Genomic DNA, 15,183 nt, shown 5'->3' with positions numbered 1-15,183 from the left:
TTTTGGTACTAACAGAAAGGGAATCCGCTGTGCTGGTTTTTGTTTTGTTTTGTTTTTTGAGACGGAGTCTCACTCTGTTGCCCAGGCTGGAGTGCAGTCACATGATCTCAGCTCACTGCAAGCTCTGCCTCCCAGGTTCACACCATTCTCCTGCCTCAGCCTTCCGAGTAGCTGGGACTACAGACGCCCGCCACCACGCCCGGCTAATTTTTTGTATTTTTAGTAGAGACGGGGTTTCACCATGTTACCCAGGATGGTCTCGATCTCCTCCTGACCTTGTGATCTGCCCGTCTCGGCCTCCCAAAGTGCTGGGATTACAGGTGTGAGCCACCATGTCCGGCCTTGTGCCGGGTTTTAACTTAACTCTCCTGGGTGGAGAAAGGACCGTGGCGGCCCCCTGGTCACGGCTCTCCTCCTGATGATGACATCGGTTGTAAATAACAGGGCAGGAATGATCAGAGCTAAGTGTCTTCCACCTTTGCTCTCTGCAGGGTAACTTGTAGCGGCTTTCCTGCAGGACTGTCTCTAACCCCAGCAACAATTCCGCGGCATATGTACCAACCATTTCCCACTTGGTAGACGTAAACAACCCAAGCGCTGCAGCAGTGGGGAACTTGTAAACTTTCACACAACAAAACACAAGGCAGAACAGCCCTGAAATCAAAGCCAGAAGGTTCGATTCCAGAGTTTTAGCAGTTTCACGAACCATCAGCCATCGTGCACCTGTTTCAAGCCAGCCCGAGTTTGGTTTCTGCCTTTTAAAGAAAGCACAGTTTTCCAATCAGCAACGCATGAAGGAGAGGCACCGGCGGAGCGAGACTCACCATTTTCTTTGAAGCATAGCTTCTTTTTCTGGTAAGCAATGAAGCTAGAGATGGCTCCAGCCACGGCGACCACGACAGCCCCCACAATCCCGGGGATCACGCCTGGGGCGTCGGCTGCAGGAGGAAGCACACAGCATCGTGATTGAGACACGCACGGTGCAGAGAAGATCCCAGGGGGCAGTGGCTGGCAGAGACAGTCAGTCTGAGAGCGCCAAGATCCTCAGAACATCTCAGACGCCTGAGCTGACCGATTTGCAAAGGAAGCATGCCGAGAATGATACACAGGAAGGCAAAGCAAGGCACAATCTCCCATTGCACGTGCTGGGCAGACCTGGTCGGACCATGGAGGGAGTGGAGCAGGAGAAAAGAGACATGAAGAGAGGCCAGCGAGGTACGGGCAGAAGCTCAGCAGAACCAAGGCAGAGACAAAAAAAGACGAAGACAGATGGAAAGAGAGCTGGGGCTGGGCGTGGTGGCTCACGCCTGTAATCCCAGCACTTTGGGAGGCCGAGGCAGGTGGATCGCCTGAGGTCAGGAGTTTGAGACCAGCCTGGTCAACACGGTAAAACCCGTCTCTATGAAAAATACAAAAATTAGCCGGGAGTAAGGGTGGGTGCCTTTAATCCCAGCTACTCAGGAGGCTGAGTCCAGAGAATCACTTGAACCCGGGAGGCAGAGGTTGCAGTGAGCCGAGATTGTGCCGCTGCACTCCAGCCTGGGCGACAGAGCAATTCACCATCTCAAAACAAAACAAAACAAAAAAGAAAGAGAGAGCTGGACATCAAACCAGGAGGAAAGAGCCCAGGCAGGGGCAGAAGATAAAGAAGCAAAGACCTGCAATGCTTGGGGCATTTGCCAATGCGTTTTGTATCGTTAGAATGCTCCTTTTTCACCCCTTGAAGATAGCTTTGGGTTTCAATGCAAACATTTTAAATCTATCTCTATTTAATTAATTATTATTATTGTGTATTATTTTGAGATGGGTTCTTGCTCTGTCAAACAGGCTGGAGTGCAATGATGTAATCACAGCTCACTGCAATCTCGAGCTCCTGGGCTCATGAGATCCTCCCACTTCAGCCTTCCGAGTAGCTGGGACTACAGGTGTGCACCACCATGCCTGGTTAATTACTGTGGTTTTATAGAATTGGGGTCTTGCTGTGTTGCCCAGTCTGATCTCCAACTCCCAGCCTAAAGCAACCTGCCTGCTGCCTAGGCCTCCCAAAATGCTGGGATTACACGCATGAGCCACCACACTCAGCCTTTTTTTTTTTTTATGTTATTCCAGCAATAATTCTTTTTTTTTGGCCGGGAGACAGAGTCTTGCTCTGTTGCCCAGGCTGGAGTGCAGTGGTGCGATCTCGGCTCACTGCAACCTCTGCGTCCCGGGTTCAAGCTATTCTCCTGCCTCAGCCTCCCAAGTAGCTGGGATTACAGGTGTGTGCCACCACCCCTGGCTAGTTTTTTTTTTTTTTTTTTTGAAATGCAGTCTTACTTTGTCACCCAGGCTGGAGTGCAGTGGCACGAGTTCAGCTCACTGCAGCCTCTGCTTCCCGGGTTCAAGCAATTCTTGTGCCTCCTGAGTAGCTAGGACTACAGGTGCATGCCACACGCCCAGCTAATTTTTGTATTTCTCATAGAGATGGGGTTTCACCATCTTGGCCAGGCTGGTCTCGAACTCCTGACCTCAAGTGATCCACCCACCTTGGCCTCCCGAAGTGCTAGGATTACAGGTGTGAGCCACCACACCTGGCCTAATTTTTGTATTTTTTGTAGAAAAGGGGTTTCACCATGTTGGCCAGGCTGGTTTCGAACTCTTGGCCTCAAGCAATCCTCCTGCCTCAGCCTCCCAAAGTTCTGGGATGACAGGCATGAGCCAGCGCGCCTGGCCATTGAAGAGATTATTCATTCCAAACGCCAGATGTGAGCTTCAGAGGACCCTTCTCCAGATAGAACCTTCTCCGCCCTCCATGACGGGGAAGGAGAATCGTCTGACTTTCAGCAAAAACACTGGCTCCAAACATGGCCTGCGGGTGGTGTGTTCACTCGGCCAGTTTGTAATATGTGCAGGACACAGTCATGTCATAGAAAGATTTTTCAAGCTTAACTACCCCTCCCTGATGAAGTGACATAGTAGACATTAACTCTCTAGAAGGCCAAGAACGTTGGCCTGAGATAAACATGCCAGACATGTGTTTTCTTAGCTATTTTTAAAAAAATGACCTTGTAGTCCTAGGTGAGGGCTACAGATTACTACCTCTTCAAAGAAAGCCTAGAGTTCAAGAACTGTGCCCATAAAAATAATAAATACCTAAAACAAGGGTAGACTACCCACTTCTCTTTTTCCACAAACATTCGTTGCATATTTTAAGAATCCACATTTTATCAGTGATTAAAATGGCAAACGGGTGTTAAAATCTTTGGCCAAATTAGTATCTCTTCTGCCAAAGAAGTTGCTTAAAACCAGGCATTTTGCTAGAAGCAAAGTCCCTGAGAATTGAGAGATACTAAAATACGAAGGTATTGTCCTCGCCCCTCCCTCTCTCCTGCCTCTCCTCTCTCCTTCTCTCTTTCCTTCCTTTCCTCCTTTTCTTCTGTTTCCCTTTCTCCTTTCCTTCCTTCCTTTCCTCCCTTCCCCTTCCTTCCTTCCTCCTGCCTTCCTTCCTTCCCTCCCTCCCTCTTTCCCTTCACTCCCTTCCTTCCTCTTCCTTCCTTCCCTTCCTTTCCTTCCTTTCCTCCCTCCTCCCTTCCTTCTTTTCCCTCCCTCCGTCTTTCTTGTCCTTCCTTCCTCCCTTCCTTCTTTCCTTCCTTCCTCCTTCCTTTTTTCCCTCCCTCCCTTCCTCTTTTCCTTCCTTCCTTCCTCCCTCCCTTCCTTCCTCCTCCCTTCCTTCCTTTTTTCCCTCCCTCCTTCTTTTCCTTCCTTCCCTCCCTCTTTTCCCTCCCTCTCTTTTCCTTTCTTCCCTCCCTCCTTCCCTCCCTTCCTTCCTTCCCTTCTTCCCTCCTTCCTTCCTTCTCTCCATCCCTCCTTCCTTCTTTCCTTCCCTCCTTCCCTTTTTTCTTCCTCCCTACTTCTCTCTTTCTCTTTCTTACCTCATTTTGTTTTCTTTACAGTTTTAAAAGGAATTCTGTCTGTCATTATTTTCTTGTCCCATCTAAGGGAAAAGGTTATGAAAAAGGAGACAGGAGATACATCACCGGCACTTCCATGGAGAACACAATGCCTGTTACAGCCAGGGTGGAAGCGATCCACATTCCCACCTCCCACCTGGTTACTGACGTTCTCAAGGGCCAAGCGCAACCGAGGATACTGCATCACAAGCCTCTGATCGTTAGGGTGAGTGTAGGAGCTTTTGTAAACACAAGGACAAGGTGAAGCGTGATGTAGGGGTCAGGTCGCCAGCCAGGGCATCGTGGGCAGGTGACCAAACATAAAATCCGCGTCACGTGGGCACCTGGAGCAGGGTTGGTTTGCTGGGGGGACCTCTGCAGCTACATCACTTGGGAGCACTTGGCACAGAACACCCTGGCACAGTGCCTCCTGCCAGTAGCTTTAGGAGGCCAATGCCAGTGCAGTTCGCCAGCTCTCAGACATTCTGCTTCCCCTTCTCAACACCATGTGGGAGAGACAAGAAGACAGAAGCCAGGTGCACCTACCCTCTTCCCCTTCTTTCCTGTGGCTGCCTCCACCATCACTGCCTCCTTTTCCTGCAAGACAAAAACAACGTCTGCAATGGGAAGATTTGGGGTCAAGGAAAAATTCACAGCCAGGACCGTGAAGAGGCTGGGGTCCTGCTTCTTATACTCTACGGGGGTACATGTTACCCAGCTACAGAGCTGGGGTCCTGCCTATTACACTCTAAGGGTGCATGTGACACAGCCACAGAGCTGGGGTGCTGCCTGCTACACTCTAGGGGTACTCTGAGAACCCACACTCCCAGGCATTATCACTATTCTCAGGGCTTTAATATTCACATTCCTTAAATTACAGAAAACAGCCTACTAAAATGAAGCTGAAACAACACTAGCTATTTGCAAGAACACACAGGTGAACGGATGGGTGAGGAGGTGGTGACAAGGGCCCATTCATCACGCCCTGTCCCTCAGAAAAGTGGGACAGCTGCCTGGGCCCTGAACTCTTCTCCGAGGACCGAACCTCTACGGGGCAGCCTTTACTTCCCACATCCTTGAAGCCTCAGCAAACAGGCAGAGTTCCCACAGAGATGGCTGAACATTTCACTGTGAGTTCACAGAGAGCTGACAGTTTAGACCCTGTAGTGCTATTCTACAGAGCAGGTGGGCATCATGCGATGGAGAGAGAAAAGAGACAGAAAACAAGATAACTGTACCTTCTCCACCTGAAATGCCATCCGCAAGGTCAGCATCTGAAAAGCTACCTAGGAAAGAAAATACAGCATCACCTGTCAACCTGGAACTCCTCCAAGGGTCTTCATGTCTTAGAATAAAGGAAAAACTCATGAAAACCGGCCTGTTCATCAACATGGTGAAACCCCATCTCCACTAAGAATATAAAAATTAGCCGGGTGTGGTGACGGGCACATGTAATCCCAGCTACTCGGGAGGCTGAGACAGGAGAATCACTTGAACCCTGGAGGTAGAGGTTGCAGTGAGCCAAGATGGCACCACTGCACTCCAGCCTGGGCAAGAAGATCTAAACTCAGTCTCAAAACAAAACAAAACAAAAAACCATAAATAAAGTGGAAAAACGTGAGCATAATATTGCATGCTGGCAATATTTATGTCTGTAAATAAATGAAGAAGGCTTATAAATCAATAATGTCATATCAGAATATAAGAATAAAAGGCAAAGCATACAATACACAAAATAAGAAGTATCCACGGCCAGTTGATGCAGGTTTTTTTTTTTTAATTTTAAAAGTAAAGTCATGAAACCAGGAGAAAGTTGATAGAAAATTTCACACTATTTGCAAAGGTTTCCTAGGTGATAACTAATATTGGAGATGGTGTGAAGACAGGGACATTTGCACACACCCCTGGCATCAAAATAAATTGGTAAAATTCTGCAGCAAATTAACACCCAGGTCAAAAGCTATGAAAGTACTCATATACGTCGATCTAAACTATTTGAATGCTAGAAATGTCTTCAAAGGAATAAAAATAGTGCATGGAGTTGACTCAGATTTGCTTTGTTAATTCATAATTCTAAAATGCCAGAAGAAACATAACATTTTCAGAATTAGGGATTAGTTAAAGGAAGTATATAATTATATATGTAGTATGTAATAGTACACGATTATCAGTAAAATTCATACGATAGAAATGATTACATGACATGAAAAAATGTTCATGGACTATCAGTAAGCAAAAAGTAATGTTACAATGCAGTACAAACAAAAGACTTGGAACTTTATTTAAAATTTATTTCATTTAGATTAATATATAGGCTGGGTGAGGTGACTCGTGCCTGTAATCTCAGAGATTTGGGATGCTGAGGCAAGAGGACTGCTTGAGGCCAGGAGTTTCAGACCAGCCTGGGCAACATACTGAGACCCCATCTCTACAAAAAATGAAAAAACCAACTGGTCACGATGCTGTGTGCCTGTAGCCCCAGCTACTTGAAAGGCTGAGGCAGGGGGATCTCTCTAGCCCAGGAGTTGGAGGCTGTGGTATGCTCTTATATTTAATACGATCACACCACTGTACTCTAGCCTGGACAACAGAGTGAGACCCTGTCTCAAAAAAGAAAAAAAAAAGATATATAAAATACTAGCACAAATAGCCATCAAAATGTCAACAAGATATGGACATCATTAATATTCTTCTGTGTTAAAAATTAAATATGTAAACAAAAAACCCTAAACATATAAACTTTCGACAACCATTCAGCTAAAAAAAAAAACTGGTGCTATTCGAATTACGCTGAAAATGTTGTGATATGTCAGAAAAACTGACTTAAATATTTAAGGGCAGAAAGATTTAAAACACACTAGCTTCTCCACAAGGAATGGGTATGCCAATACTTTTCTCTTTATCAAGTCTACATTTAAATTCTTGTATGCAATTTTTTAGAAGTTCCATAAGATGGAACTTGGAAATAAAAGTAGCAAACTAGTCCAGGCACAGTGGCTCACACCTGTCATCCCAGCACTTTTGGGAGGCCAAGGTGGGTGGATCACTTGAGGTCAGGAGTTCGAGACCAGCCTGGCCAACATGGCAAAACCCTGTCTCTACTAAAAATACAAAAATTAGCCAGGCATGGCACTGTGTGCCTGTAATTCCAGCTACTCAGGAGGCTGATGCAGGAGAATCACTTGAACCCAGTAGGTGGAGGTTGCAGTGAGCCAAGATGGCACCACTGCACTCCAGCCTGGGTGACAGAACAAGACTCTGTCTCAAAAAAAAAAAAAGCAAACTAAAAATAAAATCCAAGCTAAATATATATTTTTGAAATGTACATTTTCCATTACATGAACATGGGCATTACACTGCACAGGCAGTCAACAGTAAGCACACACTCATCTGAAATCACCTCCTCTCAGCTGACATAAATATCGCTGAATTCTGAACAACGTGAAGACATCCCACAGGGTCAGAGACTCTTACCGGAGGAACCAGGGTGGCTGGGGTTTGGATTTGGCATCGGTTTGGGTGGGTTCGGTGGTCGTGGGTCGTCTGTTTGTGAAAGATGAGAGTTGCAATTTTAAGTGCCTTGCAGTAGAGAAAATGAAACATCAGTTTACACACAGATGGTTCCCTGAACAGAAATTGGACCTTGGCCTTTGTCCTGGTGGGGATACCTGTACACACACAGTCTCCTGCCAGTTTCCTCCCATCAACTTTCAGCCACAGTTCTTAATTTCAACTACGTTTAATAAAAATTAAAGTGGGTGTCCACACCAGCTACAGAATTTCTAGGGCCAAAATAAAAAGGTGGGACCCATTTTTCGAATTTTCTTAAGTATTCCAAGATGGCGGCAACAGAGCAGTAAACCAGTATGGTTCCCATGGCAAACCAACATGCCATGAGGTCCTGTGCCACTGCACACGTCACATGCTGGTGAAGCCAGCCCTGGCCAGGGTAGGCACATTTGTCTCATGTCCTTCCAAAGACTGTAAGAGTTTTAAAATAAAAGCACACGTGCCGGTTGTAAAGAAAAACCCAACGACAACAGCAAGAACAAACCAACACACCTATCTCCCTAGGTTTCCACTGTGAAAACTGGTTCCCTTTATCATTTAAATGGGAGAATTCTCTCTGAAATGATCATAATTGGGTGATAATAAGCAGATCAGCAGCAGAAGAGATTAAAGGATAATACTCACCATTTTCTCCATCAACAACAGCATCTCCTAAGTCAAAGTCATCCCCTGAAAGAGGGGAAAGAGCAGTTAATACCAAATTCCAGAGAGAAACGAGGAAGGAATGACCTCGTGAACAGATCAAAAACACACCACGGCCCCACATTCCTAAATACTTTTCTGAATATCAGCTTGACCAGGATCTCATTAGAAAAAGTGCATTCCTGACCATTTTTACATCACTATTCTCTCAGATAAAAAGAGTAAAAAACAGAGAGACAGAGACAGAGAAAAAGCTAGGAGAGAAGCTCTCAGAGAAGAGGCAGTGGGGAGAGAGAGAGAGAAATAAAGTAATTTATAAATGAATTGTGTTGCCTGGACCAAGTTGAAATTCCGATTCTGCCTGCACATGATTTTCTCCTGTTGACTCCCCATCCCATCGTCCTCTCCTCCCAGGTCCCTAACAACTTTGGAAGGTAGACCCTAAGAGAAGGGGACAGATGACTGTGATCAGATTTAGCCTAGAGGGTGTCTAAAACGTGGCTCTACCAACCCATATGTGCTCCGCAACTAATGTGACAGTTCACCATGGCCTCAGATCTTGTCTTCTAGTATGAAGAATGATTTTGAAAACCCAACTAAGATGGAGGAATGGTTGCTGGCAGCCACCCAACAGCATGTACTGAGCCATCCTGAGTGACGTATGGGAATTTCCAGTCCCTTCCTCAAGGAGACTACGATAGTATAAATTCAGACGCTCAACACCTACTCATTGGTGCTATCTGCATGATTGCTTAGTTTAAGGATCTGGGGACACAGGGTCCCTTTGCTCATGAGCTGACACTCTAGACAGGAAGCCCAATAATGAAGTGGAGCTATTAATGTTTTATATTAGAAAACTCAGAAGTGCTAAGACAAGACAGTGTCTTAGCTGTAAGACACTGATGCCATAAGTTTTGGCATCATTTTTACTCTGTTTATCCGCCAGTGGGGTTGACCCTTGGGCAATTCCATCACGTGGACCTCGTTTCTGACTTTTGTTTGAAAGAACAGCATTGAGGGCCAGGTGTGGCGGCTCATGCCTGTAATCCCAGCACTTTGGGAGGCCGAGGCGGGTGGATCACGAGGTCAGGAGATCGAGACCACCCTGGCTAACATGGTGAAACCCCGTCTCTACTAAAAATACAAAAAAATTAGCTGGGTGTGGTGGCGGGTGCCTGTAGTCCCAGCTACTCAGGAGGCTGAGGCAGAAGAATGGTGTGAACCCGGGAGGCGGAGCTTGCAGTGAGCCAAGATTGCGCCACTGCACTCCAGCCTGGGCGACAGAGCGAGACTCCATCTCCAAAAAAAAAAAGGAAAAAAAGAAAGAACAGCACTGAGAACAAATGAGGTGTGTGCCCACAGGTTGAGAGATGAGTTCACTCGTTGCTCATCATGGGGGAGATCTCAGCACCAAATGCCCTCTCTCCCAGGAAGTTGAAATCTAAAGACACAGGCCGTGCATGGTGGCTCACGGCTGTAATCCCAGCACTTTGGGAGGCATATTGCCTGAAGTCAGGAGTTCAAGACCAGCCTGGCTGACATAGTGAAACCTCGTCTCGACTAAAAATACAACAATTAACCAGGTGTGGTGGCTGGTGCCTGCAGTCCCAGCTACTGAGGCATCTGAGGCAGGAGAATCACCGAACCCGGGAGGCGGAGGTTGCAGTGAGCCAAGATCACACCACTGCACTCCAGCCTGGGAGACAAGAATGAGACGCCATCTCAAAAAAAAAAAAAAAAAAAAAAAAGGGAAGAAAAGCTAAAGACAGAGTAACTCAGACCCTTAGAATAAAAGCACACGGAGATGTTGTCCAAATGGCCCCGAAACATTTCACATCAGCAACCATTCTCTTACTGGAATCACTACATGAAATGTAACATCATAACACAATTCCAGTATTAACTATTAACCAGACTCCAGCCGGAGCACTCAAATCACTTCTCTCTTCTTTCTAGTTGCCTAAGTCCCGTCCTGCTGTCCGAGAAAATGATTTGCTCTTTTTCTTTGCATACTAGGAAGAAGCCCTTCTCACCAGCACCGGGTTTCTTGGGGATTGCAGTGGGTTTCTTGTTTTCATTGTCTAAAGAGATAAGATATTTCAGTTAGTAAAAGTTGCAGCTGGGAAAACAAGTGTCAACTCTTTTGTGGTTAAGGATGTTTCATTTTCTTGGAAACAGTCGGAGAATGTTTTTAGCATTGTTTTTTCTCACCAGCCCACACTGAGCTGAGGATTATAGGACGACTCTTGAGCCCAGAAGACAGGCACAGAGGCTGCTACCGGCCATGGTTTCCACAGAGACCAGGAGCCCCTTCTCCACTTCTTTTTTTTTTTGAGACCGAGTCTTGCTCTGTCACCCAGGCTGGAGTGCAATGGTGTGGTCTCCGTTCACCACAACCTCTGCCTCCTGGGTTCAAGCGATTCTCCTGTCTCAGCCTCCCGAGTAGCTGGGCTTACAGGCGCATGCCATCACTCCCGGCTAATTTTTTGTATTTTTAGCAGAGATGGGGTTTCACCACGTTGGCCAGGTTGGTCTCGAACTCCTGACCTCAGGTGATCCACCCACCTCGTCCTCCCAAAGTGCTGGGATGACAGGCGTGAGCCACCGTGCCCAGCCCTTGTCCACTTCTTGACGTTGAATGGGACTATGACTGAAACATAAGCCAGGAAGGCAGGAGAATGGCAAAGTTAGGAGAAAAACTGCCCTTTTCAGAGAGCCCGAGATCTATGCATGAGAAGGAGAGACACCGGATTGATGGCTGAAAGGCTGTTCACATTTCTCATATGAAACACACTTTTGGCTCCGTCAGGCCTCTGCCTAGGCTGCCCCCTCTGAGAATGGAAGCCAATCAGGCAAATCAGGTGGAGGCTGTAAGACTAAGGGCACCTCCCACTGCAGGGAATGGTTGTTCCCAAGGGCCAAGAAGGGGTAGGTGGTCAGGAAAGAGATGATCCCCATCAGCACTGTTTCCGCTCAAACCATGTGCACTGCACCACAGGACATAAAATTAAAAGCTGGCCAGGTGCAGTGGCTCGTGTCTGCAATCCTCTCACGCCTCAGCACTTTGGGAGGCTGAGGTGGCAGGATTGCTCGAACCCAGATGGTCAAGGCTGTAGTGAGACAAGATCCCACTGTGGCACTCCAACCTGAGCAACACAGTGAGACCCCGTGTTGCTCACTGTACCAGGTGAGGTGGCACATGCCTGTAGTCCCAGCTACTCAGCAGGCTGAGGTGGGAGGACTGCTTGAGCCCAGACGGTCAAGGCTGCAGTGAGCCAAGATCCCAACACTGCACTCCAACCTGAGCAACACAGCGAGACAGTGTCTCAGAAAAAAAAAAAAAACTAAAACATAAAAAAGTGAAGAGGGTGGCTGGGCTCAGTGGCTCATGCCTGTCATCCCAGCACTTTGGGAGGCCAAGGTGGGCAGATCACAAGGTCAGGAGTTCGAAACCAGCCTGACCAACATTATGAAACCCCGTCTCTACTGAAAATACAAAAACTAGCTAGGCATGGCGGTGCATGCCTGTAATCCCAGTTACTCGGGAGGCAGAGGCAGGAGAATCACTTGAACTCGGGAGGCAGAGGTTGCAGTGAGCCGAGATCGTGCCACTACACTCCAGCCTGGGTGACAGAGAGAGACTCCATCTCGAAAAAAAAAAAAAAAAAAAAAGAAGGGGGCTGTCCTGGGTTGAAAAGCATTCCTCCAAAATCCACACCCACCCCAAACCTCAATAGGTGATCTTATTTGGAAACAGGGTCTTTGCAGTTGTAATCAGTTAAGATGAGGTTATAATAGATTAGGATAGGTCCTAATGACTGGTGCCCTTATAGGAAGGAAATTTGGATATATGGAGACACAGGGAAGAGACCAGCGTTCACAAAGGCAGAGCCTAGAGTGATGCAGCCACAAGCACAGGGACACCTGGAGCCCTCAAAAGCTGGGAGAAGCAGGAAGGATCCTCCCCTAGAGCCACCAAAAAGAACTGGATATAACTGCAGTGGATTGAGCAGTGGTCCCCGCAAAAGATATGTCTACATCCTAAAGCCTAAAACCTGGTAATGAGACTTTATTTGGAAATAGGGTCTTTGCAGATGTGCTTAAGAGAAGGATCTTGAGATCAGATAACCCTGGAGTAGAGTGGCCCTAAACCCAATGACAAGTATCCTTGTAAGACAAAGAAAAGGAGACACAGACACAGAGGAGGAGGCCCCATGGAGAAGGAGGCAGAGACTGGAGTGATGCGGCCACAAGCCCAGGGACACCTGGAGCTCCCAGAAGCCGCAAGAGGCAGGAAGGACCCTCCCCTAGAGCCCCTAGAGGGAGCATGGGTCTGTCTACACCTTGATCTCAGACTTCTGTTGTCCAGGTCTGGAAGATGATAAATCCCTGTGGTTTCAGCCCCCAGTTGGTGGCACCTTTTTATGGCAGCCCCAGAAAACAAATACAAAGGGATGACAAGACCCAGAAGCTGATAAGAGTGATAAGACGGAATTCCTTCAATTCCTTTTCCCATGCCCTTCACCGAGGGCTCTGGGTGAGGAGCGGGAGACAGGAAGAGCTGCAGAAAAAGGAAGGAGTGGCCCCATGGAGAGAGCGGGTGCCGATTTCCAGAGGGAGGATGCCAGCACTGGATGCCCCTCTCTCCTGGGGACCTCCATTTGCTCACCTCCTCTAGCCCCCTCCCCAAGGACCTGGCAAGTTTTTGCTCGGCCTCTGACCATCACAGGACTGTGAATTATTCCACCAGGGTGGTTCATTTATCTTAACGAGGGCATCTTGCTTTTCCTCGTCATCTATGAGTCTAGTTTTTATAATAAGGCAGGCGGACACATACAGGCGGACCCCCTTCACCGCACTTTGTCTTAAGGTGCTTTGCAAATACTGTGTGTTTTACAAACAGAAGGTCTGCAGCAACCCTGTGGCAAGCCAGACTCTCGGCACCATTTTTTCCAACAGCACGTGCCCCACTTCCTGTCTCTGTATCTGCAATTTTTAGCAATAAGGTATTTTCAATTAGAGTATACTGTTTTTAGAAGTAATGCTATTGCATACTTAATAGACTATAGTTGAGAGTAAACATAACATTTATATGTACTGGGAAGCCAAAAATTGCTATGACTCCCGTTATTGCGGTGGTCTAGAACCTAGCTGGAAATGGCTGCGATATGCCTGTATATACTATGTTAACATAAAATATTGATGGGATTTTAAAAAATGATGTTGATACTCACCAGGAAGGGCATCGGATAAATCGAAACCACCATCTAAGAGAGAAAAAAAGAGTCAACTTAGAAACAAGAAAAATAAAAATAAATTTGAATATTATAGAGATAAAAAAGATATGCGATTTTTCTGACTTTTTGTGATATTTAAAACAGCAACTTAAAAAAATTTACAAGGTGCTGTGATTTCTCTTCTCATTCTAAATATTCACTTCATGCCTAAAAGTAAGAATATGTTAGCCTAGGTTTTAAATAAATGATGACCTTCAAGCTTAGTAGAAATTAAAATAGTGGAAAAACACGATCATTTTGTGTATTATTCTTAACAGGCCGTTCCTTTCAAACAGATGAATAACAATTTTGAATATGTACTGAAAACAACATGGGGAACAAAATTCTCCCTTTTTTATCGGCAACTTTCCTGTAATTACAAACCAAAATATAGTAGAAACACTAGACAACCCTGAAAGACACATGCATTATGCATTTAAAAAAAAATCTCATGGAATCCCACGGAATGAGGAAACTGTCATGCTGAATTATTGATAGGCTATCCTGTTTCTACAGTCTTTAATTACAACAATTTCAATGCTACTTCAACGTGGCTGGCCATCTCTGGTGCACTGAAGAAAAGCCAAATTCAGGAAAATTTGGAAAAGTCGACTTGGACTGTTTGGTCAACTGGAGGAAGAGTTAGGATAATCGTCAACATCCAGTGTCCCCACTCCTCAGCACCAAAGGCATACAACATCTCTCAACCGTCAGGAAGCACCTGGCGGTGGGTGGTGAGCGGTCCAAGAACAACCCGCAGGAGCCCTGTGAACACCGGAAGTGTGTCCAGTTCCACAACAGGTGCAAACGACCAGGCTATGCTCCTGCATGTATAAATGAAGTGTGCATGCATATGTCACAGGGGTATGTGTGTGTGCGTGTGCATGTATATTTGGGCATTTGCAGTGCACATGTATGTATTTGTGGGTTTTGTGTGCATGTATGGGGTGTGTAGGTGGGTTCTGTGTGTGCATACGTGTATGTGTTGTGGGTGCATATAGGCAGGTGCATGTATGCGTGGGTTTGTGTATGTGCATATGTGTAGGCGTGTTTTGTGTAAGTGTGGAGGTGTATGTTGTGGGTTTCTGTGTGTGTAGTGTGTTTTTTTGTGTGCATATGTGTCAGTGCATGTTCATGTGGGTTTGTGTGTGCATATGTAGGTGTGTGCAGTGTGTAGGTGTGTTTCTGTGTGCCTATGGATAGATGCATGTATGTGTGGGTTCTGTATGCATGTGTGTAGGTGTTATGTGTGCATGTGTGTAGGTGCATGTATATGTGGGTTTGTGTGTGTATGTGTAGGCGGGTGTAGTGTGTATATGTGTTTTTCATGTGCATGTGTGCAGCTGCATGTGTGCCTGTGTCAACGTGTTTATATGTGTAGGTGTGTTTGTGTGTGCATGTGTGGGTGTGTGCATTTGTGTGTTTGTGCATGTGTGGGTGTGTGCATTTGTGGGCTTGTGTGTGTATGTGTAGGTGTGTGTAGTGTGCAGGTGTGTTTCCATGTGTACATATGCATAGGTGCATGTATGCATGTGTTTGTGTGCACACATGTAGTTGTGCACACATGTGTGTATGGGTAGGTGAGTATAGTGTGAAGGTGTGTTTTGAGTATGTACATACAGGTAGGTGTGTCCACGTCTGCTTGTATGTCTGTGTGTGTGTGTACTCATGGCTGTGTGTTTCTGTGTGTGTCAACAATAAGTAGAAAGTAGACAAAACCCTCGGAACAGCTCTGTGGGCCCCATGCCGGCAACCAGAGTGGAGTC

The 15,183-nt window shown here is 46.5% G+C and overlaps 1 protein-coding gene across 9 annotated transcripts in view; it reads right to left on the bottom strand.

Annotated features, from left to right (window-relative positions):
* Positions 1-15,183, bottom strand: part of CD99 (CD99 molecule (Xg blood group)) — a 50,964-nt gene that overhangs the window by 14,132 nt on the left and 21,649 nt on the right. For 7 of the 9 annotated variants that reach the window (XR_010132632.1, XR_010132633.1, XR_010132634.1 and 4 more), the window contains exons 2-8: positions 13,376-13,408; positions 10,175-10,222; positions 8,124-8,168; positions 7,404-7,472; positions 5,168-5,215; positions 4,476-4,526; positions 825-938 (exon numbers count right to left, since the gene is read on the bottom strand). Coding sequence is in view for 5 of the 9 variants with exons in the window: in XM_055377231.2 (XP_055233206.1) it covers positions 825-938; positions 4,476-4,526; positions 5,168-5,215; positions 7,404-7,472; positions 8,124-8,168; positions 10,175-10,222; positions 13,376-13,408 (408 nt within the window). In the remaining 4 variants the exon portion in view is untranslated. The remainder of the gene's footprint in view (positions 1-824; positions 939-4,475; positions 4,527-5,167; positions 5,216-7,403; positions 7,473-8,123; positions 8,169-10,174; positions 10,223-13,375; positions 13,409-15,183) is intronic. The other 2 variants (XM_055377233.2, XM_055377234.2) reach the window with 1 other exon arrangement.

This window comes from Gorilla gorilla, chromosome Y (assembly GCF_029281585.2).
Source record: "Gorilla gorilla gorilla isolate KB3781 chromosome Y, NHGRI_mGorGor1-v2.1_pri, whole genome shotgun sequence".
NCBI lineage: Eukaryota > Metazoa > Chordata > Mammalia > Primates > Hominidae > Gorilla > Gorilla gorilla.
The sequence above is the reverse complement of the archived record's forward strand: the minus strand, read 5'-3'. Positions and strand labels throughout refer to the sequence as shown.